Genomic DNA, 25,891 nt, shown 5'->3' with positions numbered 1-25,891 from the left:
TCTTTGTGTGTAATAGATTTTTGTAACAGTTGTATTAGTTGAACGCGGTAGCTTGTAATCATTATATTCATTAATGCATTTCTCTCGCGTTTCCAAAAAAACCATTTTTATTTCTCACCACTTCTGATGAGATTTGGGAAGAGAAAATCAGGTGAATAATTAGTCTTTTATTTTGTCTATTCAAATAAAGTGGTGAGAAAACATATTCATTTCTTTTCTTTTTTTCCCTCGTTAGTAAGTGTAAACCACGGACCCAGAGGTGCAGTAGATCAGAGTCATCAGATCTTGTAGTGCACCAGGTAATGCGGCATTCTTACGGGTCAGTTGAGTTTGATTCTTAGCGGTAGGAGGAAGTAACAAAATCTGAACCATGACTGAGATGAATGCCGCATTGACCGCAGGATGTGCACTACCGGACACTCGTTCCTGCGAAACCACGCCCTGTCCTTTCATTTATCACCAAGCAATGAAGCAAGCAAGCAAAGGGCTTGTCAGTCAGTCTTCTCTCAAAATGGAGGGCATAGGAGTGCTAATGATGTGTCCAATGTCATCGTACCTCGAACAGCAACTCCAAAACCGATTCAAACTCCTCAGACCATGGGATTCTTCCTCGTCGGAGTTCCTGAGACTGAATCTTCATTCAGTTCGAGCGGTGGTCGGCAACGCGGCGTGCGGGGCCGACTCCGAGTTGATCGACTCCCTTCCGAGTCTGGAAATCGTGGCGAGTTACAGCGTGGGTTTGGATAAGATCGATTTGGGCAAGTGTGAGGAGAGAGGGATTAGGGTTACGAATACCCCCGATGTGCTTACGGACGACGTCGCTGACGTGGCAATTGGGCTTGCTTTGGCGACGTTGAGGAAGATTTGTGGGTGTGATCGGTTTGTGAGAAGTGGGTTGTGGAGGGATGGTGATTTCCAGTTGGGTTCCAAGGTTTTTCCTTTGCTCTCTCTCTCTCTCTCTTAACTGGGTTCCAAGGTTTTTCCTTTGCGCTCTCTCTCTCTCTCTCTCTCTCTCTCTCTCTCTCTCTCTCTCTCTCTCTCTCTCTCTCTCTCTCTGTGAATGCCAAGTGCTAATCTAAGTCACATAATTTGCATGCACGTTCGGCACGAACTCGAGCCTGAAACCGCATTTCAAATACGTCCCAAACTACTAAGATTTGCGAGGGCAATGATTGAGAGCTAGATCGAGCACAGGACACTTAGAAGGATTATGTGACTAAGGTGCTAACTATAAGTTGTGTTGGGGATCCCCTTGTGAAATTTGTTGCGTTTGTAGGAACTATGGTGCGGGCATTTGAATGGCAGGTTTATGCAGATTAGATGTCTAAGTTTTCTACCACGTTGAGTTGCAAAGAATTGGACATGACAAGTGATCAATTGGACCAATGCTTTCCAGTGACTATATTCTAGTCGGTCCATAAGACGTTTAGGAGCAAACAATTTTTAGTAATTACAAGCATTGGTGTATTTATATTCTCTTAGTATTCAGCTGAAAAGCTTTGCATGTAGCTGCTAGTTGGGTTTTTGATAAGTTGGTATACAGCCTAATTGACCAACCCATCATTCGCTAGCGGAGACCCAATTAAAATCGGAGGAATGTCTATATAAACTGATAGTGTTCGGTGGGAGTCAAATCACAGACCAAATGAGAGTCCTGGAGTTTTGATTACTAACTGACTACATTGAGCCAATCCCTAAGGATTACGTAGCTGCCAGTTGTTGGTCGATACTTCCATATCCACTTTTGTCGATTGAGTTTATCAGTATGCAGTCTATATCAGCTAGCCGGCTCCTAAGGGGTTAGGGAAGTGGGCCGGTGCACCAACAAAGGATGGTGCACATGGATTGTTGAGAGTCATGGCAAAATGGACTACAAGATTTTGGTGAAAAAGAAGTCCTCTAGTGTACTCGTTTTCTTTCGCCGGTTTAGATGAGAGATTTTCTTTTAGGAGTAATTCTTCATTCGGTGCTGAAAAAATAGTAGGATCACCTATGACAAAAGCAACTGTGGTCAATCGCATTGATAACAATAGCATCACCAGTAGGAACCATGTGTAAAGAATCATATAAATATCTCAATTAAGTTAAGTTGGATGGACCAAAATCGTCCGAGTCTACAGTCTACCATTCAAGTAAATTGTCCGTTGGGAGTAAAATTGTACCTATCCACAGCTTCTTAGTCGTTGGGTTATATCCTTGCATGCTGAAGACTAGCATAAACCTGATTGTTAGAGATTCAACCAAAAATAAAAGCCAAAGAAGGAAGCTACTTGTGGAAAAGAAGCCCTTGTTGCTATAGCAATGCCACTCGGACCTTGCATTTCGTGTTTATGATGTTTTGCTATGACGCCATAATGTCTGCGTAACTAGCAATTTGATTCGACTTTGCGACACTGTAAAAACCCGTCGCATTAAGTGGGAAGCCAATTTCATCGTTTTTGACTTGCCATGTTTCTGTATTCTTTACTTACTGGTCTCTCTTTCAGTTCAGTGGTAAATCAGTCGGCATTGTTGGATTGGGCAGGATCGGTACAGCAATCGCACTGAGAGCTGAAGCATTCGGCTGCTCCATCAGTTACCACTCCCGGTCTCAAAAACCCTATCCCTGTTACAAATTCTACCCAAACATCATCGACTTGGCATTGAACTCTCAAATCCTCATCGTCGCATGTTCTCTCACCAAAGAAACCCGTCACATCATCAATCGTGAAGTCATCAACGCTTTGGGACCAAAGGGAGTTCTCATCAACATCGGAAGGGGCCCACACGTCGATGAGCCCGAACTTGTGTCTGCTTTGCTTGAAGGCCGGCTGGGAGGGGCCGGGCTTGATGTGTTTGAGAATGAGCCTGAGGTCCCGGAGGAATTGTTTGGGTTAGAAAATGTGGTGCTCCTCTCCCACGTCGGAAGTGATTCTGTTGAAACTTGCATGACTATGGCGGACCTTGTGATCGGAAACTTGGAGGCACATTTTTGCAAGAAGCCACTGTTGACTCCAGTCATTTGATTGAGGGTAGAGTTCGACGCATACCCACCATCTAGGTTTCCTTTCTTCAAGTAGCATGTTGTTTAGGCAAGCATAATTTGGAAGTGATTATCTTGTTTTCATCGCCGGCAAAATCATCTTCGTTTCATCACGGGTGATTTCTATGGTGGCGCCCGTTTCTGATGTAACATCTTATGGGTCGATCTAGATCAATGAATCTCTATGCTTCGCTCTACAACTGGAACTACATACTCCGCCGATAGTCTTGATAGGGCTTATTCAGTTTAATTTCTGCTTTTAAATTGATTCTGTAGTTGTTTCTGTTGAGGGACGCCTCGAAAAGAAGACTAGCTTGTATCATTCCATCAAAGTTGGGGGAGAACCCATACGTTTCATCAAATCTACATGGACCAAAACTTCTACTCAAATTTCCATGAGTCCCTTAGTTGTAGCTGCTGGTTGAATGTAAATTTTCAAAATCTCACCCACCATTGTAGGTTTCTTTTATTTATGGAGCCTGTTATTTCAAGTAGCATAATATCGAAATTGAGGACCCTTTGAGGACATCTCCAATCTTCCATCAAATTTTTTTTTTTTTTTGATAACCGAGTGTCTAGGCCAATTTTGTAGCTGTTGGAGCTGAGCTCGGGAGCGTAAACCTTCTAGTTGTCATACGTCCACTCAATCCATGGGCGGGTTGAGCTTAATTTTATTTCCTCGGAGCCACAGTCAATTGGTTATAAATATCGTCGCTGATACCATGAAACAAAGAGAGCATCAGAGGAATGTGTAGAGGACATTAGACTGGGCAAAATAGTCCAACAAACATGTACAAATGAGGCATTGCAACACACTAACTAGTACTAAAAACCATTACAAGGTTCTTACCTGAAGGAGAGGAGAATCTAAAACTAGCCCTTCTCCATTTCTACCGACCATAGTTCACAAACAGCTAAAAGAAGAAACAAGAGAAGAGGAAAACCACACATTCGATCCGGGCTCGATCTCTCTCTTTTTCTGGCTTCCGTTTCTCGGACTTTCTCTACAGCCAAACACATGGTTCATGGGGAAGAAGCCCCTTTGAAGATGAGGAAATTGAGAGTCTCCAATGTGAAGTAGATGAAAGTCCCTTTAGTATGAGTGAAGAAACATCCGAAATTGGATCCAACCACACATTGCCATCCATTCCCATATCTCTTGTCGAACTCCTGCCATTATGAACAAGCCCATCAAACTTCAATACCCACAAAAGAAGAAATTTTTTTGGGGGGATAAATGGATATTCGGGCCAGTTTAAGTTTACGTGTACCTCAACTCGACTAATTCCGGAACTAACGACCGGGCAAACTCTCATGTTAGATGTATGAGTAAAGATGACTAAACGTGTGTTAAATGTATTGTGAAACAGTATGTAATTAAGGTTTAGTTTAGAGAATACTTTGCACCTCAATCACAACTCAGTAATCGGTTGTTAGCAGATGTATGAGTAAAGATGACTAAAAGTGTGTTAGATGTATTGTGAAACAGTATGTAATTAAGGTTTAGTTTAGAGAATACTTTGCACCTTAATCACAACTCAGTAATCGGCTGTTAGCATAATCTTTTCTAATAAATTATCAAACTTACCCATCAGAATACAAGAGAATAAAATAAGATCTTACAATTTTTTTTGTTCTTTTTCACATCTATTTTCTTCCATTTTCTCAGCTAGTTCACACAGACACAGGGGCCTTAAGTGAAACAGAGGGAGGGGGGGACACAGAGAGAGAGAGAGAGAGATTAAATACCTTCTTGATGTGGGAAGCAATGGATTTGTAGTCCAAAACATCATAGACATCCAAAGCTTGCGAAGCAGCAGACATGGCTTGAATCTGCATCTTCTTTGGCATGTCCGAGTCCTCTATTAATGCTTTCCCTTCCAACATCCTCTCTCTCTCTCTCTCTCAAGAACTATGAGGAAAATCCCTATTTCCAATAACCGAGTCCTCTATTAATGCTTTCCCTTCCAACATCCTCTCTCTCTCTCTCTCTCAAGAACTATGAGGAAAATCCCTATTTCCAATAACCAGCACTTATCTACAAAACCCACAAATTTCTACGAGTACTTATCTTCTTCTCTCTCTTTTGCAGGTTTCCCACTGGGGAAGGTCTCTTTTGCAGAAGCTGAGGAGATTTTTAATCAAAGGAGAATCTACTCCTACTATATCTAGTCTAGAGAATTCTCAAATGTTTAAGGAACCATTTGGAGCACTGTCACGGTGGCACGTAGTCCAATTTTTATGGTCCTGTCCCTTTTTTGGCTTTTTTCTCCTCACTTCAAGGACACTTTTAACCTTATTCTTGAAGCTCTATCTCTCTCTTACACACACAAATTTGGATAAAGATGGTGTGGATAACGATGGTGAGGTCCTAAATAATCTAGTAGGTTTCTATGGCTTTCCGAGATATCGAAATTGTCTGCACTTTTCTGACAAAAAAAACAATCAGCTTTCTTTCTTTTTGAGTTGGCAAGAATCTGTGCTTTTACCGATTCAATAAATTTTCTAGGAAGAAAAATTAATGGGGAAATCTACTCTTGATGATCAGAAAGTCTACGCACATAACAGATCTGTGCACAGATTGTGCATAGATTTTATTGTGGGACCCACCATGGATCCCACACAAATCATTCGAGCCGTTCATTAAATGTAAAATATTTTTTCAAGGGTCTCAGTAAAAAATAAGCTCAATCCGATACCTATAGGTACTCGATCCAACCATATAACTTTTCATTATCCGAAAATCTGAATGAAAAGTTAGATGATTGGATGAAGGACCTATAGGTATCGGATTGAGCTTATTTTTTACGGAGACCCTTGAAAAAATGTTTTACATTTAATGAAAAGCTCGAATGATTTTGTGTGGGACCCATGTTGGGCCCCACAATGAAATCTGTGCACAGATCTGCTGTGTGTGTAGCAGGACTCCTTAATGATTCTCAAAATGAGAACGTAGTTATTTACTACCATTTGGGTTATGTTAAGCTATCAAATAGAGGTAAAAGAAAAATGGAAAGATTGATTTTGATCCACGCAATGAGTAAGAGAATGATCTGTTTCGCAAAGGAAAAAACAAGTAAATAAAAAATAAAAATCTTGGTGAAACGAAGCCTGAATTCTTGAGTTGGTTGAGTGAGAATATGACAACAAATAATAGATTTTATGAGTCTAGTAGATTCGACTTACAAATCTACTGAAAATCCTATAGCCCTTGGAGCTATTAGAAATTTGTTTGGTTGTTCACTTTAAAGCCTCGAAATTGATCAAGGTAAATTTGTTCATTTCGTGAACTACCAAAACAAACAAAAATACACCTTCGGACCCCATTTGTTGGTTTCTCGTCTGTCCTAACCGGATGGATAGTTGGTTACAGTTTTTATTTGACAATACTTTTCACATGTAATATAAATCTTGTTTAATAGACATCAATTAGTTTTTTAAACAAAGTTTTCAAGACAACATAAGATATTATAAATTACAATATACGTGCAATGAAAAATACTATGCGAACTCTAAAATAAACGAACGAATTAGGACGGAGGAAGTACACAAATACTCAAACATGATAGAATTCGGTCAAACGAGAAAATCCACAATTTCCCTTCAGAAAGGAAATATCTAAGAAGATATATTTGGAATCACCGATGGTGGTAGCTTGGATGGCAAAAGCCTCGTTCATTCTAGGCAAGACTCAAGTTCGAGTCCTTGTCAGTGGCCAGGGAATGGAGGATGAGTCCTTCTACTACCACACCCAATCACACACCCAATCACACACCCACACTCACAACAAAGGTGGAGCCCGCACACACTACACATTCAGTGTGTGTGGGCTCCACCATTATTGTGAGTGTGGGTGTGTGAATGGGTGTGTGAGTGGGTGTAGTGTTAGAATTATTGATGGAGGATTTGTTCCCTTGTCATCCTATACCTAGGTGGTGCTGTAGAGACGGTCTGTCCTCACGGACAGTAGTTATGGCTCGAACCGGATATTCCACAGCGGGTAGGGAGCCCCTATGGTTACGCCCAAGGGGGGGTTGCTACGCTGGTCGTCCCCTCCCACCCTTTTTTCTGATTAAAAAATGAAATTGAATTCTATACTTCCTTTTTTGACATTTACACTCCTTTTTTTTTTTGTCTTCTAGCAAAAAAGTTACATATATTTTCAACACTAAAATCCCAAAAAGAGGAGTGTAGATGTCAAAAAATGGAGTATAGAATTCAATTTCCTTAAAAAAAAAGAAGAATAAGAAAGATATATTTGGATTCTCAGGACGGGCTACCTTGGGTAAGTAGGCCGAGCGCAGGAATCTCTTGTGATTTTGTGGCCCTGTAATGAATGGGCTGGGCTAGCCCAAGTCCTTCAAAGTTTCTTTGTTTTTTTTGGTGTAGACAATGAAAGTTCTAGTATGGTACAATGTCACCTCTGCCAGTCACGGGTGCAAAACGAGCCGAGCCAAGCCATGCTTTGTAGTGTTTGAGCTCATTTACTAAACGAGCCTAAAACTTGAGCACGAGCTCGAGCTTGGCTATTTTGTGAACGAGTCGAGCCCTTATCAAATCAAGCCTGACTAATTTTACTTAACGAATCTCTTCAAATGAGTCGAGATTTTGCAAGCCGAGCAGAGTTGTTGAGGGTCGAGCTCAGCTCGTTTACCAAACGAGCCCAAAAGTTGAGCTCGAGTTCGAGCTCGGCTCGATTATTAAAAACGAATTGAGCAGAGTTTTGACAAGATGAGCTACTCGTGAGCAACTCTGTTCGTTTGCAGCCCCACCTTCAAGGAGTACTGTCCCATTACACCATATCATTATCTGTATTCTACCACACCTATGTCGGGACCTAAATAAAGCATTACCACGCGTGGGTGGTGTTAGGCGTATATTTCACATTGTAGCATCTTGTAGTATGATTTTTGTCCCAGTGCTGAATGGGTTAGCCGAAGTTCTCCAATTTATTGGACCAGCGCCATCTCTATCTTCAATTATTGAGAGCCCAGCACACTAGCACTTTTGACACCGCCCTTTTTCTTTTTCGTTTTTTTTTGGAAAAAAACCAAAATGGTCCCTGTAGTTAAGTGTTTGTGTCAACTTGATCCCTACAGTTTTAATTAGCTCGATTTACACTCTGTACTTTCTCTTTTGTTCCAATTTGGTCCATTTACTAACTGTAGTTAGCCTTTTTAACGCCAAACGCGAATGAGCCCCTATTCTGGAGTTAAAACAGTAATTTTCTCATTCTCCTATGTGGAACTACTCAAACTTCAACATCCCTAGTTAGGAATCAGTGCATGGGCCAAGTGTAGAAAAATGAATGAAATGACAGGGCACTATTTTTTGTAACTTGAACTGTTAAATTAGGTTTAATGTAACCTAGTTGAGTGGTTTAATGTAACTATTTTTTTCACATTTGTTAGTTTTGCGCCAAACTTTTATGGGTTATTGATTCGTCTCGACGAAAGGAAACGGAAAAGTAATTTTTTTTTACTTTTTATCCAAGTATTTTGAGAAATAACCATTTTTAGCGTCAAAATGTCATTCTTTTTGCTAACAAGTGATTATTTCTCAAAATACTTGAGTAAAAGTAAAAAAAAAAATTATTTTTCTGATTCCTCTCGTTGAGACGAATCAATAATTCACAAAAATTTGACGCAAAACTAACAAATGCGAAAAAAATTCAAATAAAGACAATTTTCAGATTTAAGTTAAGTTCAAAGTACTATGTAGAAAAATAAGGCATCTTAGTATTTATACCAGTGGTTATGTTGCCTCATGACTGATCATGAAAATGCTGAATTGGAGGACAATTTTTTTTTTTGCAGAAAACTATAACCAAATTTTGCTCATTACCAAAATCCAAACTTAATACTAGTGGTTAACATTAGGAATGGAAGAATGAGCTATATTTTGGTTTAGAGGTATATTAGAGTAAGAGGAGAATGAAAAAATTACTGTTTTAACCCCAGAAAAGGGACTCATTCGTGTTTGGCATTAAAAGCCTAAAGGCAGTTAGTAATTGGACCAAATTGGAACAAAATGGAAAGTACAGAGCGTAAATCGAGCCAATTAAAACTACAGGGACCAAGTTGACAAAAACATTTAACTACAGGGACCATTTCGGTTTTTTTCGTTTTTTTTTTTAAACCCTTTTTCTGCTGGTTCTTTCTGTCGTCTACTTTTAAACAATCTCTTTCCAAGAAACATAAATTTAAGTGGCTTATTTTATCTTCGGGTGAGCTAACCATAATAAATTTAAGGAAGAAGAAAATAATTGTCATTTAATATAGTCACAAGTTGTGCCTAACTTTTCAAGCTGCTTGGATCATGACAACTGGAGAAGATTGAATGCCGATAAAATTGTTTTTTTTTTTTTTTTTTTTTTGAGAAAATCGAATGCAGATGAAATTTGTGAAAATATGATTTAAATGAGGTCCGGCGAAAAATGGCCAATTGCAGCCCTAGCAATCCTCGGCAGAACTGTTGAGAAGCCCAACCCGTTGTTAGAGCATCTCTAATGGTTTGTGCCACATTTTTTCAAGCTAAAGTTATTTTTCGACTTTCTACGATAGTATTTTTTAAATTTGACAAAGTTGCTCCATTGTCGGCAAAACTATTTTCTACATTATATTGATCCATCACGATTCACAACTCTTGAATCATTTACTAGATATTTGAACTAAAAAACTAGCAATACATAAACGCTGATGCGGCACAAAAGACCACGATGATTTTCACAACCAAATAGTCACAAGAAATGGCTTGGCTGGTGAAATAGCTTTCGGGTTGAAAATTGTACTTCAAGCCAAAAACGGACTATTTCCTTCACTCCATTTTCCACACATCACCGGCAAGTTACGTTCGCTTGCAGCTCTAAATAAATATTCGATTCGTAAATCTCGGCCTTTAAAAAGATGTATTTTTTCTGTTGAAAAACTTGAACTATTTTACAACTTGAAAAAACTTATTGATATTTATTGATTTATGAAATTTTTTTAACAAAAAAAAATATCTTTTTAGAGGTTTAGGTTTGCGGTCTGAATATTTATTTAAAAACGAAAAAGGGGCGGTAGTTAATATTTATTTATGACTCTGTTATACAGCAGCATAAATTAGGTCCGCTGTCCAAATCCTGATATTTTGCAACCGACACTTATTTCCCCAACCTACGGGCTACGGTACCTAGGCTCGGAACAAGGTTCGGTCACCAGCGCCTACTGTACGTTTAAGGAAATGACAAGCGTTTAAGGAAAGCCTTAATGACAAACTGTAGTAGGAGTAGTTTGTTACACACACTCTCTCTCTCTCTCTCTCTCTCTCTCTCTCCTCCCTTTCTTCTTTACACAGCTGTAGTAATTTGGCTCCACGAAACCAATCATAAAAGTCACGTTCTTACGTTCAAACCTTTATCATTACGCTTCAGTAAAGAGAGAGAGAGAGAGAGAGAGAGGGCTAAGCTATGCTTCAGGTCTCAGTTCAATCTAGCTTCTTCTACCTGTTTTTCTCGGTCTGAAAATTTCTGGGCATGCTTTATTAGTTCAGGTAATTCAAGTGATGGTGTGGGTTTTGAGTTTTCTTTCATATTGTAAGTTTTTTTTGTACATGCTTTATCAACTCTATCTAATTAAATTGCTTCGATCCTGTCTCCAATTCATAAAAAAACAGAGTGTTAGTCGTCGATTTTATTGCTTCGTTTTAAAACTGAAGTGTCCGGGCTCGATAACTCAGGTGTCAATTTTATTTCTTCGTTAGATAGAATTTCATCATCATTATTATTATTTTTTAGAAACAACAAACATTATAAGAATTTCATCATTCAGATACGCTAATCTGTCACCGGTTGTCAAAATATTTTCTGGGTCTCATTATATCTTTTGAAAGATTTTGTGAATTTGTGCTGTAGTGAAGCTCTGATCAGGTTCTACTTGGAGAATTGAGAATTCTTCAAACATTAGTTTCCGCATCATTAATCTTTCTGGGTGGCAGCAATTTTTGAAATTCGAAGTTATTGCTCAAGAACGTTTTTTTTTTTTTTTGATAACTAAGGTGTATGGTCAGCTTACGCGCGCCTCGACTAATCCTTAGGGGCAAGTTATTGCTCAAAAACTTGCTGGGAGGCTCTAATTATTTTTGGTTTTGTGAATCAAGAGCTTTATTGAAGTCTTACTTCTAAGCAAGTTTTTGTTTTAGAAATTCTAATTATTTTTGGTTTTGTGAATCAAGAGCTTTATTGAAGTCTTACTTCTAAGCAAGTTTTTGTTTTAGAAATTGTAAAATTTCGGGTGTTGGGCTTCATTAATCTGCTTAATAAATTTTTTTGGTAATGCAGGGCGTACTAGACCGGCTTTCTTACTTCTCGGACTAATCCCTACATCACCTCTCACAGTTCCACACCCTTAAGAATTGCTGACATGGGGAGTCGGGATAAACCTAAGTTGCCTCGCCACTAGGCCACCAAGTATTGTTTCGAAACATTTTGGGTGTCAGTAAATCTTTTGGAAATTTGTTAATTTTGATACCTTGGTAAATTTCTCATTTTCTCCTGCTAGAAATTCTAGTATTGAAAAATGATGCACACAAAGTCTGAATCTGATGTAACCAGTTTAGACCCATCATCCCCATCAAGGTCTCCAAAGCAGCTAGTATACTATGTCCAAAGTCCTTCAAGGGACTCACATGATGGGGACAAGTCCTCAATGCAACCAAATACCCCGATGGAATCCCCTTCACACCCTTCCGTTGGGAGGCACTCTAGGAACTCTTCAGCAAGTCGGTTTTCGGGAATATTTAGGTCGTCTTCCGGGAGGAAAGGAGGGCAGAAAAGGAATGACAAGGGGTGGCCTGAGTGTAATGTGATTTTCGAAGAAGGGACTTATGATGAGTTTGATGATAAGGGGTTTAGCCGACGGTTCCAGATTGCATTGGCTTTATTGAGTTTTGTTGTGTTGTTCACGGTGTTTTGTTTGATCATCTGGGGTGCTGGGAGGCCTTTCAAAGCTGAGGTTACTGTGAAGGTACGCTGAATTCTATCTTCTTCTTTTTCGGTGCTTCAGAATACCATGCTGAATTCTCTCTGTTTAGTAGTATAGTTGATTAGTTTGTATCTAAAAAAAATTCTTGGCAAAAAATTTTAAGCACCAATGATATGTGGAAATGTATGCCATGGCAGTTGGGAACTTCGGGAAAGAAGGAAAAACAGCTGCAAATGTGATAATAGCAAGTAGAATCAGATTATCTTTGCATATCAGAGATTTAACAATCAGAAATTTGGATTCCCTGATTGATTTTCTATAGATGGCACAAGGGAGCAATTCCATCTGGTAGTACAATGGTATAATGCTTTTGTTCCTTGAGAAGTTCAGATGATCAAATGGAAATCGGGATGTCAAATTTAATTTTTGAGGCCTTTGCATAGTAGTATAGTACATGCTTTGTTTTACATCCGAACCCCGTTTGGCAGGCAAAACAAACAAAGCACTCACTTTTCAGTGTTACAAGATAATATTTGTGTTGGTTGTCTTCCCCTCCAATGAGCTACCTATTGAATACTTTCGATGATTGTCATGTTCTTTCACAAGGCTCTACTTGGGTTCTGCTCCTTGTTAATAACAGTGATTGGGTTGTATCAGTACAGCTCATAATTGCACCCTTCTGGGAATGGGTTTGTGAAGCTTGGAACTATTTCCTTTTAGCTTCCCTGTTTGTTCTTTTATATTGATCAACCTAAGAGGCTTATGGCTTTTTACCCCTTGTTGCTTATTACCTTATCCCATGTTGCTTATGACTTTATCCTTGTTGCTTATTACCTTGTCCTCGACTCAATCAGACTCAAATCCAACAATAATTTGTGTGTGTGTGTGTGTGTGTCGTGCATGCAAAACCCGAGCACTCACACACAGACGTACAATTTGAGTTATTTGCATTATTCCTTAAGTACTTATTTCTGATGGATGATACAATCTACAATCCAGAGCTTGGCAGTGAATAACATCTATTTGGGGGAGGGTTCAGATAACACCGGGGTGCCAACAAAGATGTTGACCGTGAATGGCTCACTGAGGATTAGCGTATACAACCCTGCTACATTTTTTGGCATTCATGTTAGCTCCACGCCCATCAGTCTCGTCTACTCGGAGATTACTGTTGCCACTGGACAGGTGATGATCATATCCATCAGTCTCGTCCCTTTTCTGGCTTTCATGTTAATCCTATATTTTTTCCCATTCCTGTTCTGTATTTCGATATGGGAATTGCTAACAAAGAGATAAAGCGAGAGAAAGTGATTTAGATTCAAACTAGCCGATTAAGGCTGTTGAGCATGGCACATAGCAGCAGCTTTACATCATAAAAATTAAGACTTTACCATGATTGATTGCTGTTCTTAAAATCGCATCCGTTTCGAAAATTCTAGCTCATTTTGCCATTCTAGCATCTGATTTTCTCTGAAAATACGACCAAGTCACGTGGTGGTTCTTCGTTTTTGTTTTTCTGGTTGAATTTTGCTCATTAGCATGATGTCCATCACGGGTGTTCGGTTTCTTTTTGTTGTTTTCTATTAGGTGATGTTTTTCATCAATTTTGATTCAGTTTCTTCTTCATGGCTTCCTCTCTTCTCTATCAGAATACGAATACTCATTTTGAATGTTGTGATTGCAGTTGAAGAAATACTATCAGCCGAGAAAGAGTAACCGGATTACATTGGTAAATATAGAAGGAAAAAGGGTACCACTGTATGGGGCTGGATCAAGTTTAGCAGCCTCCAATAGCGGTGCTGTTCAGGTTCCATTGACATTGCAGTTTGATATTCACTCACGAGGAAATGTGGTAGGGAAATTGGTGAGGACGAAGCACCGGGTCCAGATTTCTTGCCCCGTGGTTATTGATTCCTCCAGTACCAAACCTATGAAATTTAAGAATGATTCATGCTTTTACAACTGATTTGTGTGATGTATTTGCAGATTATTTGAGATTGGGTACGGCATATGATAATGTAATTCTGATTTCGGTAAATAAGATGGGCGTGTCTTTTGTTCATCTCAGGATTTGAAGCATGCCCTCTCTCTCTCTCTCTCTCTCTCTCTCTCTCTCTCTCTCTCTCTCTCCTTCCTTCCTTCTGGTTGGTGATCACATTTTCTCGACTTTTTGTGGCTGATAGGTTAATTTTGCAAATCCAGTGCGAATCGAATGAGGTTGTCTTCTTCGCGCCCAGATGTGAAAATCATGCTCAGCTTTCCTCATATAGTATGCATTGCTAGCTTTTTTTTTGTCAAAATGTTAGGAACTCTATTGATTGTAACCAACAATGAGAACATCTGATGCAGGGCAGCCTCTTTTTACGAAACTATTTGCAAGAAGAGATCACGAACTTGCTTATGTTAAAGATTCTCTCTTTGAAACATAAACACAAATAGGTATGAACTAGAGGTACTCCCTCTTCGAACACACGATAATGAGAAAACTCTCCATTTTCATTAATTCAATAAACAACTCCATTTTAATGTCACCCTACAACTTATTTTATACTAAAAATCTAAGACCGAAAAGGAATCAGGAAAATAGGAAGCTGAATCCCGTTGAATCGCTATTTGACTCAATATTACCAAAATCAAAAGATTTGATCTCAAAATACTAAATATTAAAAGAAAACTTGCCAAAACAAATGGCACTCAAAGCGGAATATTCAAAAATAATTTATAACCAAAATAATAAAACTAAATATCTATTTCTTAAATAATAAACCATTTCCATTCTGCATCATTCTCCCCGTCTTGAAGAAACTCGTCCTCAAGTTTATAAAGTTGAATTCGTCGTGACTTGTCTGCATCAATCTTGTACCTCAAATTAATTTTTCGGACCCCAAACTGTAAAGATGCGTCAAGAAAAATAAAAGCAATATTGTTTGCCACAATTTGCTCTAAGTATGCAATCCAAATATTCTTCTTCATAATAGCTTCAGTACATTCCCAAAAAGAATCCTCAAATTGATTACCCCAACCAATCTCACCACCTTCAAGCATGGTAAAAACTTTTTTTTCCAATATTTTTTGATTTTTTTCTTTTGTAATTTTCTCCACCGGTTCTTCATCAAAAACTGGTGGTTTACTCCAATCCACTACTAAATCTGGAATAATATTTACTTTGAATGGCCACTCAATAGTAGCTTCATTCACCATTGCCCTCCCCCTCGTCTGATGATTATCAGCCAAAGGTTTAGTGATAGAAACATCATCCGACACCTCCTCCTCTTTCGGAGACCAAGGTTGAATTGGACGATGGCGAGGTGGGATTGCAACTTCAAAAGCCTCTATGCGTTGGGTAAGCAACCCAATCGCCGCCAAGACTTGCTGCAATCTTTCCTCCATTCGAGCATCTCGAGCAACCTCATCTCGCTCATAGACTTCATCAACACTAATTGTATGACCTCCTCTTCCACCTCGACCTCCAGCACGTCCTCCGGCCATAGTCAGGATTGAAACGAGAGCTCTGATACCAACTGATGCAAGGCAGCCTCCTTTTACAAAACTATTTGCAAGAAGAGATCACGAACTTGTTTATGTTAAATATTCTTTCTTTGAAACATAAACACAAATAGGTATGAACTAGAGGTACTCCCTCTTCGAACACACGATAATGAGAAAACTCTCCATTTTCATTAATTCAATAAACAACTCCATTTTAATGTCACCCTACAACTTATTTTATACTAAAAATCTAAGACCGAAAAGGAATCAGCAAAATAGGAAGTTGAATCCCGGTGAATCGCTATTTGACTCAATATTACCAAAATCAAAAGATTTGATCTCAAAATACTAAATATTAAAAGAAACTGATGCAGCTAGAAACGTGAACAAGAACAGAATCACCCCCACGAGTGAAGAACAACTCTTCCACAATCTAATAACCCACAGATTAATAGAATTATAGGAAAAACGAGATATTCTCTCTTATGAAAACACTCAATATATTAATCAACTCTCCTAGCCAAGAGGCTTACATCATTATTTATAATGGTAGAATTCCTAAACCTAGTTAGCCTTTCTAAAATACTAAAAATAAACTTTAGGAAATCAAATCAAATCTACTTCTTCATGACCAAGCATCCGACATAATAGGAATACTAAATCAAATCAAATTAGGAAACGAAATACTTCTAGAAAATTCTTGCCAAATGAAAACATATGAAATAAGGGACTAAATCTAACTGAATAAAATTGTACTAGGATTTTTCTAGAATTCACCCTGCATCAGCCTCTCCTGGTTGAAAAAAACTCGTCCTCGAGTTTTGCTTGAGTAACTTAGCACGTCTTCGATTATCAGCATCTGCTTTGAACCTTAAATTAATCCTTCCAATCAGTTGTGTACCCTTATCGACGTTTCTATAAAAGGCTACAACGAAAGAGGAATCATCCCATGCTCCACCACAGAAAACCCAATTACCATCTTCCGTCACTTTGCCATCTTGGAAAGAGAATCCCTTGATCACATTAGGTTTATCGCATCTTATTATTGGTGGGATGTCGCTATCTGGAAAAACGCATGAGCCAATAGCAAAAGCAAAGCTTGACCCCTGTTGAATATTTGGCTCTTCGACTGGGGTGCAATAATTTGCATATTCTTCTTCAACCTTCTCTTGACTGAATTTAATCCCCAAAGCAGTAATATCCATCACATTAACTACATTAATGGGTAGTGGGCTGCCTTCAGAAGCATTTTCCTTGGGCAAAGTTGTTCTTGTTTCTTCAATTACAATGTGCACACCTTCAACAGTGCTAAGTTCACATATTTCATACTCATCATCTGGGTACTCATCATACTTTGGGGGCAAATCACAATCATATTGTGACTCCGAAAAACATGTATTTGTGATAAAAAAATATTTCACATAATTCTTCCTCTAATTCTTTGATATCCCCAATATTATTGCTATACCCGTGATCTCTTTTTCCAACTTCTGCCTTCAAAATTAATTCCTTCGATATTTGACTTTTGGAGCTTGACGTTGAAAATATTTTGTTTGAAAAATTGCTTGACAAATAAGATTCCGTATGGAGGGAAATTGATTTAAAATCCAACTCAATGCTATGAGATTGCATATTCCCAGATTTCTTTGGCATGATCCAAGTATAATTACGTGGCAAAAAGACAGAACACATGTTTCTTTAATTTTTTCCACGAACGAATCTTTTCCTTACCTTGCCGAACATGTGTCTGTTTGAGATATTGCCACCATGCGGCAGCAAGTCCTCGAAATTTTGTTGCGACCAAAGGAACTTGTTTGCCCAAAGGCACCTCCTTGAACTCCAAAGTCTCCTCCACGACCACAACCCAATCCAGAAAATCATGAGGTTGCATGCAACCGTTGAATTCTGGTATGTCAAATTTGAAGTTTGATACCCATTGCCTTGAATAAGTTCGCTCCATGGGTCCTTCCCTCCGTGGCGAATTCGTAGCAATCGGGTATTCACCTCCATCTTCAGCATAATCAACATCTTCCTCATCCACAAAACGTGGATTCGGCGAATGGTTTTGAGGTGTACCGCTAGCAACCGCCATGGCAGCCAGCTGCTTTCTAAGCGCTTGAAACTGCTCATCGGAACGTTGTGCAGGACGGGCCTCCAGTTGTGCTTCTCGCGCGGCATCGTTGTGCTTGTACACATACTCGACATCAAATTGTCGTTCATGACAATATCTCCATGCCATGATCGATCAAGAACCGAGCCTAAGCTCTGATACCAACTGATGCAGCTAGAAACGTGAACAAGAACAAAATCACCCCCACGAGTAAAGAACAACTCTTCCACAATCTAATAACCCACAGATTAATAGAATTATAGGAAAAACGAGATACTCTCTCTTATGAAAACACTCAATATATTGATCAACTCTCCTAGCCAAGAGGCTTACATCATTATTTATAATGGTAGAATTCCTAAACCTAGTTAGCCTTTCTAAAATACTAAAAATAAACTTTAGGAAATCAAATCAAATCTACTTCTTCATGACCAAGCATCCGACATAATAGGAATACTAGATCAAATCAAATTAGGAAACGAAATACTTCTAGAAAATTCTTGCCAAATGAAAACATATGAAATAAGGGACTAAATCTAACTGAATAAAATTGTACTAGGATTTTTCTAGAATTCACCCTGCATCAACATCACAACTAAAAAAAGCAGCCATCCCTTATGAGAGGATCGTCTAGCCATGCAGGTGGGAGGAGAAACCTCCCAAGTAGAGACTCCCGACCCGTCAACACCCTTACGCACCAAACAATGTGCCACCATATTTCCAGTTCGTCAAACAAAACTAAACACACACATGGAAATCCCTTTGGTACTGCTGTATTGCTAGCGTAACCATCGCATATATGGTGATCTCCCTGAATACACTCGATGAAAAGAGTCACAGAAGACGCCAATCGCCTTTGTTCACATAGTACAGAGCATTTCTTCTTCTTTTCTTTGGTACATCGGAAATTCATTTATTAACTAGCAAGGAAACATAGTTGACCATAGAAGTTTAGCGACATAAGCAGAAATAAACTACAACCATACTTCAAACTCGACGGTGACCCACACTTAGGCCATTTGCAATCACAATCTCGCTTGTTACCATGGACTTTCTCCATTGTTCATATCGTTCCATATTTCAAAAATAAATAGTAATTCAGAAAATTGCAAAAATGATTTAAGGGTGACCGGAACCCTTTGTTGTTGCTTTCGATTCCGAAGGCCTAATATGAACAAATATCCTCAAAACCCATGTACTCCTTTTCCTCGATATCTTCTATTATGTTTGATATGCCAACTCCACCTGTAAGAAAAAAAAATCAACAGCCTTTAATTCCAAGGAAAAAGATCAAAAGTCACTTTGGGGTTAAAACAACACCAATAGAAAGATCCTGTAGTAGAACTTTTTACATGCAATAGAACTGCGAGCGAATGCTGGTATTCTAGAACTAGACTTGCCTAGCGAGATTGCGCTCACAAAGATTGTGAAGGCCAGAATGAAGATGATCAAAGACGCCCTCCCTAGAATCGCAACAATTCTTCTCACCACATGTTGACCTGTAAAAGCAGCAACGGTAGCTACAGCAACAAAGTAGAGACCTGCAATACAAAGAGAACTATGCTCAAGACTCCTGCTACCACTCATTAGGCTGTATTTTGATCATGGATTTGTGTAGGTGTTCATGGAGTGAAAGGAAAAGCGGAAGGGACAGAAGAAGTATCCAAGGGCCCATATTTGATCTTTTTCATTTGTTTTTCCTTTACCTTTCCAAATCCCTACTGTGATCCATGATCCAAACACTACCTTAATCTACTACAACTAGATATTTGGCCGGAAAACTGAACTGTATGGAACTGGAAAACGCTTTAGAATGTAGTATTCCACAACAGACATGGAGGAGGAGAACAGCATGGCAAAGGTAGCTGTGGCACTTGACACCTGCATAAAAGTGCTCAACTGATAAGTACTAAACAAGAATACGAAAACCATAGCAGTCGACTACTAAGAAGGGCGTTTGATAGCAAATTAGAGGAACAAAACTTCTACTTGGTTTAAAGAAACGCTTCAGAGGCTCAAACATCTGTCCTTTTTTAGGGTTGTATTCTAAATAGGAAAGTCGCCATTACATCTATCATGCAACCACAGAATTACAGATTCCTCAACTCACTCACTGGAAGCAGTAATCCATCAACCCAGAATAAACCATAGAATGTAGCATTGGCCGCACTCTATTCAGTCTGGAGGGCCACAATGACCAAGATGACGGAAGTGCAGCCAGAATAGCATTATATGGTTCCTTGAGTTGGTTTCACGGCATGAAACTTGAAGGGCAAAACACTTATGTCACACAGATCTACCATTTTGGATGAAGTATGCGCGTTGACACGACACGACACCACACCCGTGCGGATGCGGGATATGGATTGGACACGACTGTTGAAAATTTTAGATTTTCTTTCTAGAGATACGAATAATGATAAACCATAATTATGCAACAGACCCCCGTATATGTATCAAAATTTGGATCCACATCTACTTATCATCTATTGTAAGGTTTGAGATGTCCGACCCTAGATATACACCCACGCCCGATACTCACACCTGAGTCCAGGTAACATAGGCGCCCAAAACCGTGCATAACCTACAGTGTATCTTAAGTTCAAAAAAAGGAAAAAAACTACAGTATTTCTCTTCATGACTCCATGTTAAAGTTTGAGATGCACCTGAGGAGGAATTCCCAACTCCAGAAAAAGAGGACCTAAAATGAATCCTCCGCCAAGACCTAGCAACCCACCAACTACACCTGCTAGGATGCCAATGAAACAGTAAAGAACCAACTGATGAATGCGCCAAGCCATTCCGACATCTCCCTTGGATGCTATTACTCTTCGTCCTTTGTATAAGCCGATTGCTTCATATGCAGATGCTCCAAAAGCCACAGGAATCTGCAGGAAAACCCAAAAAAAAAAGAAAGAGAAGGAAAGAAACCATTTCAACTTGATGAACAATGATCACAGTTGGAGGTTTTCTAAACGCTTATTTGGGTCAGAGAAAGTACCTGAAGCAGGTTTAGTACCCAATATGCTGCAGAACAGGTGGTTGTCTCACTCTGCGCCAAACATGCATATGCCATGGACTCATGATTACTCTCTAATCATTGCAGACATTCCTAAATTAAGACATGTTTGGATCGTGGATTTGTGGAGAAAAATAAGGTGGTGAAACCAAAACATAAGAACTATATGTCTTTGTTGGTACTGAGTCGGTTTTCCTGCACACTTCTCATAAAGTTGTTTCCAAAATATACACTCTTCGATCTCATATTGTGTTTATCATTGGACCGAGATGGTTATTGAATACATGGAAGTATCTTTACGGTGTTTTCCTAAAAGTGTGTGCTCTTCCAAAACGAAAATCTCAATTATAAGCAGCCAAACAAGTCTTGTAATAAGTGTTCCAGAAAACTATTTCTGAAAACAATCAAACAAAGAAGCTTCTCACTTCATTATGTACTTCTCTTTCCCTTCACTTGTATATTTCCTGCACAAATCCATGATCCAAACATAGTCTCAAAAACCTTCAAAGAAAGATAAGGTACAACAAATTGAAACCTTGGCAATTTGTAGCGCAAGAATAGTGACCCAGACAGATACAAGAATGCCAAGTTCCTTCCAGTGAACATTCTCAATAATGGAAACCTGGAAAATTACAGAGGTCAGGCCCTGGAAACAGCCAGTCATAGATATAAAGCCTGTTAATATATTTTACCGTGGATGCTTTCGATTCGCTGGATTCCATTTGAGTGCCATTGTTTGGGCCTTCGGGTAAAGGTTTGTATTCCACTTCCTCACTATCAACACCTGACTAGAGCGCGAAACATGAAATGAATCCAATAAAAAGTATACATAAACTAGGCTTTACAAGGATTGAATAGGGAATCGTCTACCTCACCAATAGATGCCAATCGTCTAGCAGCCTCCTGGAAAATAAAAAAGAAAACGATTCACTAACAGAAATTTGTTAAGAAAACTCATAAAGATTGATGTGGCAATGTCATTGCTGAAACTATATAAGCCAAAATGGTTGGTTTTGTTGTTTTCACAATCGGAAATAAGTGAGATTAGTATACTAATTGAATTGCAAGAGAATTCAACCTTTTTTACTATAGTTTCCTTCTTCCATGTTTCAACACCCTTGAAGAATGCCTTAGTTGATGTGCCTGCAGCTCATCTGATCAATCAACTGAAATTTTCCAACGAAACAAAGTTGCAATTGACAAGATTATTACCTAGAAACAGAATAATGAGTAGGACCGTAACCATCCAGTCAGCGAAAATCACATTAAACATTACTCCGATGCTAATTCCCAGCACCAACATTGGTTGGAAAAGAAGTGCCAGGTCATAATCAATGATTGGTAGTTCAAGCGTTGGATGCCTTAGCTTGATATTGTAGAAAACACTCGCAGCCGATGCACCTGTGATCATACCTACAAAGCAAGCAAAATAACGAATTTCCCCTTCTTTCTTTATGATGTTGGAGGAGTAACAGCAGCATTCCCGCATTCCCTATCAATTTAGGAATGCCACAAAGCAGAAGCTCGAAAAAAGGAAGTTTAGAGGCACCGCCTGTTTCTCCAGTTTTTAATTTCCACTCATTTTATGAGTCCCATGCAAATATATGTAGGACCCACGAAGCAATGTAAGAGAGAGTAAAACAGAAGGTACTTGTATTATCGTTGCTGTTTTTCACTTGAAAATATTGGAATTTTAGTGTGTAGTGATACTGCAGTGGTGATTGTAGGATTTTATGAGCATAGGGTCATTCAAGACCTTAAATCCATCAAAATCAAAAGAAAAATAAATTTCTAGTTATTGTCTTAGCAAAAATACAAGTTCACCATATCACTCCATATGCATTTGGACTACAGCTTAACCACCAAAACAAAAAAGAAAAAAATTAAGCAAAATACCTGTTTGTGAATCTGCCCAGGGCCCGAGATAAATTAAGAATTTGCATCAAGGACAGACCGAGGGGGATATTGTCTCGACAAAAGTACAAGTTCACCATATTAATGCGTAAGTATTTGGACTACACTTATCCACCAAAAGTCCAAAACCAAAAAGGAAAAGATTAAGCAAAATACGCATTCGAGAGTCTGCCGAGATAAATTAAGAATTTGCAATTTTGCATAGAAAAATGTAATGTGTAATAAGAATTCAGAAAGTGGCAAGAATTTTGCGTTTGAGGATGGAAAAAAATCATGTCTTTAGAATGGAAGGTTAAGAAAGTCCCCAAAATTACACCATATTTTTAACCAACTGATGTCGCCCTGAGTGATAGTGATGGATTAATGAATGACATCATGAATGAATGGCATTGCAAACAATGGTCCTTGTATCTGGACTGTTTTTAACATTTTCCTAGAAACAAACTCGCAGTTTGCTGCAACACTTACATTTCGACATTGCAGTTGATGATTTAGCATCAAACCCAATGATCAGAGTGAGCATGGGAACAAAAATGCCTCCCCCTCCGACGCCACCAACACTCCCAAATGCTGCTCCAAAGAACCCAATTACAGTCCCCACAACGATTTTCCACCCAAACTCCATTTCCTGTCAATCCAATAACATCAAATTCGGAATCAATCCACCAACCTCAAATTAGAGGCCATACTTTTGAACACAAATTAATTAAGTGAAAACGGGTATAATAATGCAATACTGTTACATGAGGCGAGGCTTATAAACGAGCCAAGTGAAAACGAGGAGTAGGTTTGAAACCTAGCAAACTTCAAAAATGTTTTCAAGCTTTTTTTTTTAATTTTTTGAGTTTTACCTGAGCTGATCAGTGGCTGCACACAGAAATTCAGTATTTGTATTAGATTTTCAAGGCAAAAAGGCAGTATAAAGTTGAACTTTAGTTTCAAAACTTAATGAGCTTAAAATTTTTGCAAAGACTTAAGCTTGATCTGTTCTATGTAACAAGTCAAACTCGAAGAAGCTTTTAAGCTCGAGTACATAGATTTAAGTAGCCACACAGCTACATATCACATCGGCCTCTACGTTTCTGTTTCTGGCGTTGAGATACATTACAGCCAGATTTCTCAGGCTACCAAACATTCGCAACGTAGTGGCCGATTCCTTAATACATATCGCTTCCTATCCGATTTTTTGCCCACTTCACTGCCACTACGGCATTGGCGGCTCTAGGAATTTTTGATAGGGTGTTTAGAAATTACCTTAACTCTACTAGCTGATATATTAACCTATAATATATGTACCCAATCTCATATAGTTGTATAAATAGTACCGTCAAAAAACATAACTCTATTCTTAAAAAAATTAACTACGAGGCGAAATGAACTTAAAAAAAATATGTTCTTTAGGATGACATGATGAGAATTTCTATCGTAGTCTTAAATTCATTATTCAAGTTAACGGGATTTGCAATGTAGTTGAATTTTTGTAAAGCTTTATCCGTAAATGTATAAGCTAACTAGACCAAAAAAAATACAGTAGTTATTGTCACGAGTGCGAAATAAACACATTGAAACCATTGAAAATAAAGATAGAGAGTGAACACAGAGCATAATACTTACATTAATAGATTCTTCTTTTCACTTGTTTTTTACAAGTTTTTTATTATGATTATGAACTTTATTTGATGTAATGTGTCAGGTGTACAAATATAAATTACCTAGATGGATGGGTTGTAATTGGGTTGTGATGGAGTGTTCAATTAGTTTTAGGTTAGGTGTTCAATTCTTTTTGGGTTAAGTGTTCAAGACTTTTAGAATTGGGTATTCATTGATATTTACGTTGGGGTGTTCAAAGAAAGTTAGCCCATAATTTTTACATATATTCTAAGCAAAAAAAATTTGTTCGGGTGTTCAGTTGACCATCATGGAACTTATTAAGGTGGAGCTGCCTCTGCACTAGGTCGGCACTTGACCGCTACAACCGCTTCAAATTCTCTGGCGTCAAGTATGATTTTACTAAATTCATGACCGCCGCACTCAATTCTTGACTTCACTAAATTCATGACCACCACACTCAATTCTCGCTACGTATCATCCTACTTTCTCTACCGTTACCGACCAACCCCGGGTGACAGTAGGGACAATTTCAGCGAGTCACAATAGCATCATGCAAACTTAAATTGATCCACCAAGGGGTATTTCTAGAATACTTTGGCATACGATAAGATTAAAATGAATGAAATTTTACTCACCGGCCAAACATGTTCGTAACCCAATTGAGCTTCTCGCCATACCAAATTGAGTAGTTTTGCAATGTGATTCGGTTCGACATCTCCACCATTTCTACCTTCACTACTTGAAAAAACCAGCTTCAGAGTACTCCATTGGTTGGAAACAAACAACACAGAAGATAGACCTAGGACAGCAACCACCGCTGAACTCAAAAGCTTCCCTCGTAGCCCAATCTCACCCATCAGATTTCTTGAAAACACCCACTTCCTCTCTCTCTCTCTCTCTCTTTCAAGAAATTGCTGCAAACAAATTCGGAATATTCGGAATTTAATAAGCAGAAAGAGAGTGGTTGAGCTTTGCAGAGACACCAAACGTGATATGCATTGGCGCTCCCGGTGACAACTGTAGACGTTGCTCTGTCTCTGTCTCTGTCTCTCTCTCTCTAAATCTTGGGTGGATTCTTGTAGTATCAGTTGGTCAACTGCGCTCCGTCCGTCTTTCCTCCTCGCCACCTAATCCTTTCGTGGCCTGGCTCTTGAACGCACATTTTTGTGATGTTATCAATTTCACGCCCTTTTCTGGGTATTTCTGGGTATGGATCGTACGATTAGACAAATCAAGTAGATTTGGCACCAACCATTCGCCGTGGTGTGACCAGTGAGCGTAGAGTACAATTACAGTAGGACGTAGACCCCAATAGTAATTAATTTATGCATCATAATATTTTAACTTTGTATTTATTTAAATTTTTTCTTGTTTATTAATTTTACGTCAATACTTTTATGTAATATGGTACTTTTATGTAATATGGTTCGTTACGATCAGAGGAATCAAAAAAGAAAAACATTATATTTTTTATACAAGTATTTTGAAAAATATTCAAAAAAAAGTTCAAAAATTTACTTTTTTGAGTTTTTCTTTAGATATTTTTCAAAATATTTATGTAAAAGTCATAATTTTTTATTTTTCGATTCTTCTCATCGAAACGAACCCATATCACATAAAAAATTTAACGTAAAACTAATAAATGCAAAAAAAAAAATTAATAAAAACAAAACCAAAATATTATGCGATATATAAGTTAATCATTGTAAACACTACTGGTTCAATCTCATCATTTAATTCTCCTATAAAGTGAAAACATCCTC

At 38.5% G+C, this 25,891-nt stretch overlaps 4 protein-coding genes across 5 annotated transcripts in view; 2 read left to right on the top strand and 2 right to left on the bottom strand.

Annotated features, from left to right (window-relative positions):
• Positions 1 to 14,047, top strand: part of LOC131309847 (uncharacterized) — a 46,901-nt gene extending 32,854 nt beyond the window's left edge. Inside the window, exons 2-5 of the mRNA XM_058336509.1 lie at positions 10,446 to 10,555; positions 11,343 to 12,027; positions 12,985 to 13,170; positions 13,670 to 14,047. Coding sequence (XP_058192492.1) covers positions 11,581 to 12,027; positions 12,985 to 13,170; positions 13,670 to 13,951 — 915 coding nt within the window. The 5' untranslated portion in view covers positions 10,446 to 10,555; positions 11,343 to 11,580 and the 3' untranslated portion in view covers positions 13,952 to 14,047. The remainder of the gene's footprint in view (positions 1 to 10,445; positions 10,556 to 11,342; positions 12,028 to 12,984; positions 13,171 to 13,669) is intronic.
• On the top strand, positions 303 to 3,219 carry LOC131309846 (hydroxyphenylpyruvate reductase-like). Its single transcript, XM_058336508.1, has 2 exons — positions 303 to 931; positions 2,487 to 3,219. The coding sequence occupies exons 1-2, from the start codon at positions 371 to 373 to the stop codon at positions 3,003 to 3,005; spliced, it is 1,080 nt and encodes a 359-aa protein (XP_058192491.1). The 5' UTR covers positions 303 to 370; the 3' UTR covers positions 3,006 to 3,219.
• LOC131309849 (dynein light chain 1, cytoplasmic-like) lies at positions 3,762 to 5,349 on the bottom strand. The gene is made up of 2 exons (XM_058336511.1): positions 4,772 to 5,349; positions 3,762 to 4,192 (listed from the first exon to the last, which is right to left on the bottom strand). The coding sequence occupies exons 1-2, from the start codon at positions 4,907 to 4,909 to the stop codon at positions 4,046 to 4,048; spliced, it is 285 nt and encodes a 94-aa protein (XP_058192494.1). The 5' UTR covers positions 4,910 to 5,349; the 3' UTR covers positions 3,762 to 4,045.
• A 4,474-nt stretch (positions 14,048 to 18,521) lies between the features above and the next one.
• Positions 18,522 to 25,297, bottom strand: LOC131309844 (sulfite exporter TauE/SafE family protein 3-like). 2 transcript variants are annotated; one of them, XM_058336504.1, is made up of 12 exons: positions 24,764 to 25,297; positions 22,986 to 23,145; positions 21,816 to 22,016; positions 21,682 to 21,746; positions 21,474 to 21,506; positions 21,296 to 21,391; positions 21,139 to 21,225; positions 20,586 to 20,636; positions 20,251 to 20,472; positions 19,372 to 19,465; positions 18,985 to 19,125; positions 18,522 to 18,829 (listed from the first exon to the last, which is right to left on the bottom strand). In XM_058336504.1, exons 1-12 carry the CDS (start codon positions 24,983 to 24,985, stop codon positions 18,750 to 18,752), a joined length of 1,452 nt encoding a protein of 483 aa, XP_058192487.1. In that variant the 5' UTR covers positions 24,986 to 25,297; the 3' UTR covers positions 18,522 to 18,749. The 2 variants fall into 2 exon arrangements, with proteins under 2 accessions (XP_058192487.1, XP_058192488.1); XM_058336505.1 differs by having other exon boundaries at positions 21,296 to 21,387; positions 21,479 to 21,506.
• Positions 25,298 to 25,891: the final 594 nt, after the last annotated feature.

The sequence above is a fragment of the Rhododendron vialii genome, chromosome 12a (genome assembly GCF_030253575.1).
Source record: "Rhododendron vialii isolate Sample 1 chromosome 12a, ASM3025357v1".
Lineage (NCBI taxonomy): Eukaryota > Viridiplantae > Streptophyta > Magnoliopsida > Ericales > Ericaceae > Rhododendron > Rhododendron vialii.
This window is presented reverse-complemented; position numbering and strand designations above follow the sequence as displayed.